The sequence below is a fragment of the Gobio gobio genome, assembly GCF_949357685.1.
Source record: "Gobio gobio genome assembly, chromosome: 15".
NCBI classification, from domain to species: domain Eukaryota; kingdom Metazoa; phylum Chordata; class Actinopteri; order Cypriniformes; family Gobionidae; genus Gobio; species Gobio gobio.
Genome location: NC_137108.1, coordinates 34,523,736 through 34,528,647, shown reverse-complemented (window position 1 = coordinate 34,528,647; position 4,912 = coordinate 34,523,736). Strand labels below are relative to the sequence as shown.

The window sequence follows — 4,912 nt, the reverse complement described above, 5'->3', positions numbered from 1 at the left end:
TCGTTTAAAATGTGGACTGGATCATAAACCGACATGGGTAGTAACGCTTTGGCACATGAGGTTCTAATGACATATACAGTGTGTAATATAGTCCTGTTTGCGCACTAATTACAAGAATATTATAATCTGTACATTCTTCTTCATTTATCTATAACAGTCTATCGCAGCATATATAGTTATTTATTAATGATAAGTAATCTGACTGACTCAAGCGTTTTTAGACCGCAATGCAATTTTCCTACTCCATCCCGCGTTTTCTATGGTTCCCTAACCGAGTGCGCTAAGAGGCGAAGCACTTCTTTCTGGTTCCCGGAATACTTCCGTGGCTCGCACAAGTATGTGCTAAGGTGACTGTTGTGCAGATTTATTCATGAGTGATGGTGTGGCACTTTCATACATAGGATTAAATTACTAGATCATATTTTACTGGTATTATCAAGAAAAACATGATCAAAAGACAAGTTCTACAAACACCGAGCACTATCTAACATAGTTGTCATGTCTCCTTCTCGTGTACAATGCATTCCTGTGTTCTTCCGCGAGTGAGAAGGCCTTTTCAAGGTCCAGACTACACATGATATGAAAGGTGTTCCGGCTCTGCCACAAGTTCGCAAAATACGCGCCCTGTATCATGAGATCGAGTGAGACAACCTGCGCAAATTATTAAACGAAACCAGAACCTTTTATACTGTTTTACGAGGGTGTACCCAATAATAAAAAGCCAAATTGATTTCCCAAACAAATTGTCGCTAATTTAACACATTTAGGCACAACAATGTGTTTGTTTAATGTGTGCCATCTGAATTATACGGTTTTAAATACGATCACAGTATTGAAAATAAGGCGACTGCAGTTTCCTTAAATTCAATAATAAACGAGGAAAAGCTGACTATATTGTGGGAACAAGTAGCCGACTATGACCTCTAGTGGTGATTCTTTCCGTGAATTTAAACACTGATCTATAAGCTGCTCATAAAAGGAAGTCAATGAGTCTATGTTTGCATCAAATCTTTCAAGCCCAAACACTACAGACAAGGCTAAGCTAGTCCCAGACTAAGATGCATTATTGAGCAGCTTTAACTGAAAGCAACTTGCACTGAAATTGTTTTGTCTCAATATCCACACGAATACTGTTTTATTTTTCCTAAGGCACATTTATAAAAGTTATTTAAATGCCCAAATTGAACTAAGGCCTAATCCTGACTTAAGCCCTGTCTGTGAAACCAGTTGCACAAAGTTAGCCACTTAAAATGGTGTCTTAAGAACTAGTTTGACCAACTAGCAGTAATCAGTCTTCATTTTCCAATTCAATTAGACCAAGTACCATTTTATGTAACTGATTTTAAAACGTTAGGACCAGTCTTGAAGAAAAAAATGAATAAATAGATAACTAACAATAAGACTAGTCTAATGATGTAGATCTTTATGTATCTAAAATGATTTTAAGTGCTCAAGACAATTATTTAATTGTTGTTACTAGATGCATGTCACTATTTTATTGTGGAGAACAAAAATATATATATTCTATTATTTTATTTGGATTTTATTATGCATTTAATTTGCTCCTTTGTGGAACTTCAACATATCTACAGTGTGTGGATATTTGAAATAAGACAGCACTGCTACTTTTTTCTTCCTTTTTTAATCAATATAAAAAAGGGGTTACAAATCCATGATTTCATCCTCCACAGTTTTCCCAGCGGCCTCCACATATTTCTCCTGCACACCAAGAGTTCTGAGATAGATTGTTAAGGCCAATCTTTCAAGTTTGTGATTGCACAAATAAATGGAAGCGTGTTATAACATACCTTTTACAAAAACAGAAAACTAAACGGTATGGTAAGGATACGTGCTGAACTGGAAGTCTGCTCCAACAGCAGCAGACATCATGGCCTGCAGGTTCCTCTCCTCCATGTCTCCAAAGCAGTAGCCATTGGCTTTGTCCACAGTTCTCAAAACTTGTGCCATGCTTTCCTTGTCCTGTAGAGAAATAACAATGGTCAAAAGACATGCCACAAATCCACATGCATTTACATTCATGTATTTGACAGGCGCTTTTATCCAAAGCGATTAAGGGTGTTTTCACACTTGGCAGGTTTGGTTCGACAAAAATGAACTCTGGTGAGATTGTTGTTAGTGCGGTTCATTACACATATTTTATAAGTGGTTTGTGCGTTCACAGCTGGTAAAAATAGCATCCTATGTACACAAATACACTCCTGGGCAACAAATACAGGCCAAGCCAAAAATGGCAAAATATTTAGTAGTCTTTTAATGGTCTAAGTCTAAAAACACTGGCCAGGAAATTAGAAAGAATTGCACAAATACTGTAGATAAAGTCTTTTAGCATGGAATAGCCTTCCCCAAATTGTAGACAACTTTTTCCTGGAAGAAGAGTCAATGTTGTTTCACTGTTTCACTTAATGGCTTCAAACAGCTCATTAATAGTTGAAAAATGTCTCCCAGTTCGTTTGAGTTTAACATGAGACCAAATATTCACTATAGGGTTCAAATCTGGACTCTGACCAGGTCAAAACATGAGCCTGATGGACTTGTTTTCAAGCCACTTATTGGTTGTCTTGCAATTTGGGCAGAAGCATTGTCTTGTTGAAAAATAACATCTGATCATTCCTTTTTAGATAACTTTTCGTTTGTGGGAAGCAAGTCATTCTGCAATATTCTCATGTACTCAAAAGCATTAAAGGGATAGTTCACCCAAAAATGAAAATTCTGCCATTAATTACTCACCCTCATGTTGTTCCAAACCCGTAAGACTTTTGTTCATCTTCGGAACACAAATGAAGATCTTTTTGATAAAATCTGAGACGTTTCTGTCCCTCCACTGTCAGCTAAAAATGACAGTGTGAATGCTAAGCAAAGCAGGACTAAATGTACCATGTTCTTTTTTTGTCCGGACCAAAAAAACAACAACAAGATAACCAAACTACATTGCATTCAAGGCACACATTTAATCAGTTCTAGCTTTCCTTAGGAATCGAACCCATGACCATGGAATTGTTAGTGTGTTAGCTCTACTGTTTGAGCTACAGGAATTACAATTACAAAAATGTGCACTAACCTGGACATTAAGAGGTACAAAAGACACCAAGCTGTAGTCCTGGATCACTTCAGCTAACTTCACATTCAGGTGGTGAAACTTTTTAAAGAAAGGGTCCAAAGCGAGGTGCTCCACCAAATAAGTCAGGTCAAGAACCTCAGTGTAGAAGTCCAGATTGAATGCTTGAAAAAGAGAGTTTGTATTAAAGGAAAAGTTCATCCACAAATGATTATTTATTGACTTTCTGCATCAGTCTGGACTATATCATCTTACCAAGATTGCCATATTGCTCAATGAGGTCCATTTTTGAGAGCACATTGACATGTGGCAATTCAATTTGCAGCATGGTGGACAGGGACGTACACAGCACAGAGATGAACTTGGCCGGATCAGCACAGTAATGGGAATCCACCAGATGCACTGCGGTTAGCTGCCAATATCAGATGGAATCAGACAGGGAAAACATCTTTATAAATCATAAATAAGTTCAGGAAAAGTACCCACCATGTACTTACCCTAAAATTCCACTTCGACAATTGTGCAAATATATTCTTCACCGAGTTATGATGAGTGTAGAGTTCCACCTGACCTGGGCAGTCAAAAAGGAAGTAGCAGTCATGGTGGTGCTTCAGCTTGTTCTGTAACCAGTCCAAATTTGCCTCTAAATATTCCATAGAGTAGATGAGGCCGCCATTGGGGCCAAGTTTTAGACTGTCCATCACATCATCCAGAGTGATGAGCTCAGATATGTCCACGGCACATGGATAAGGCAACCCTTCATTGGCAGGATCCAGGTTTACAACAACCACTTTGCGCCCAAGGTGGCTCATGAACTCCTGCATGCCCCGGCAATAAGTGGTTTTACCTGAACCAGGTGGACCAATCACAACCTGGCCGAAATGTAGAGCTGGTTTTGAAGGATTTGATGACATCATGATGAAGACAGGTTCCCCACTATGCAAACAAACAAACTAAGCTACATCTAAAAGAGAAAATGAAAAACCTTTTAGAAAAGTGCGAATTCTACAAGTTAAAAGATAATTGACAATGCTTTTACAAATTAACTCAGTCTCAGTCACCATTTACTTGCATTATAAGGAATGTGGATGTAATTCAGGGTTGGAACAACGTGAAGGTGAGTAAAAGATGACAGAATATTATCTCTATTATCTATATTTAAGAGAAACTGAAGATTAAAAACAAGCTACAACTAAATTTAACTAGACAATTGATTTAGAATTACTGGCAATGGTTTATTATTATCCTTAAATTAAAATATTACAGAGCATATTGACTGTGAAGATTTGCTAGTTCTGGGAATAAGTCTGTATTGGCACCCGTAAACAAAATATTTTAGACAGACAAGACAAAATCAAGATAAAATAGTCTTAACGTATATTGAAAACGAAATATGTATAATGTCGTAAGAAAAACATACACAAAACAGAACACAAACCTTTGAAAATGTCGCTGCACCATGACGCCATAGACATGCTGTAAACCGGATGTTGATTGTTCCATAATAGAAGTCCCATACAAGTGACGATGCTTTTTCTGAGTTAATTCAGCGATACAAACTTTATAAATGGATCGAAATCAGCGTGAAATACAATTAGCTCGTCAGTTTTTACGCAAAATGTTATCTTTTTGTCACTAAACATATCTGAGCACTGTATATTATGTGAATGTGTCATTCAAATAATAACTTTACTATGTATACTTAAACAGGAACTTATTTTTTTTTTTACTCAATGTACAAATTATGAATGTTTGGCTAACCAGACGGACCATCAATTTCAGATTTCCTCATTTGCTCTCACTTGCTTGCAGTCAAACAAAAGGCAAACAAACATT

At 37.1% G+C, this 4,912-nt stretch overlaps 1 protein-coding gene across 1 annotated transcript; it reads right to left on the bottom strand.

The window, feature by feature from the left end:
- Window positions 1-1,643: 1,643 nt before the first annotated feature.
- Window positions 1,644-4,563, bottom strand: gpn2 (GPN-loop GTPase 2). Its single transcript, XM_079837248.1, has 6 exons — window positions 4,515-4,563; window positions 3,574-4,040; window positions 3,332-3,488; window positions 3,080-3,240; window positions 1,850-1,980; window positions 1,644-1,735 (listed from the first exon to the last, which is right to left on the bottom strand). Exons 2-6 carry the CDS (start codon window positions 3,991-3,993, stop codon window positions 1,663-1,665), a joined length of 942 nt encoding a protein of 313 aa, XP_079693374.1. The 5' UTR covers window positions 3,994-4,040; window positions 4,515-4,563; the 3' UTR covers window positions 1,644-1,662.
- Window positions 4,564-4,912: the final 349 nt, after the last annotated feature.

What these genes read in the sequence shown, in the direction of transcription:
- gpn2 (XM_079837248.1), bottom strand. Translation starts at nt 3,993, where the DNA reads ATGATGTCATCAAATCCTTCAAAACCAGCTCTACATTTCGGCCAGGTT. An exon ending in TGTCGAAGTGGAATTTTAGG is followed by an intron (nt 3,489 to 3,573) that starts GTAAGTACATGG and finishes TGATATTGGCAG; the next exon opens with CTAACCGCAGTGCATCTGGT. An exon ending in GCAGACTTCCAGTTCAGCAC is followed by an intron (nt 1,736 to 1,849) that starts GTATCCTTACCA and finishes AATCTATCTCAG; the next exon opens with AACTCTTGGTGTGCAGGAGA.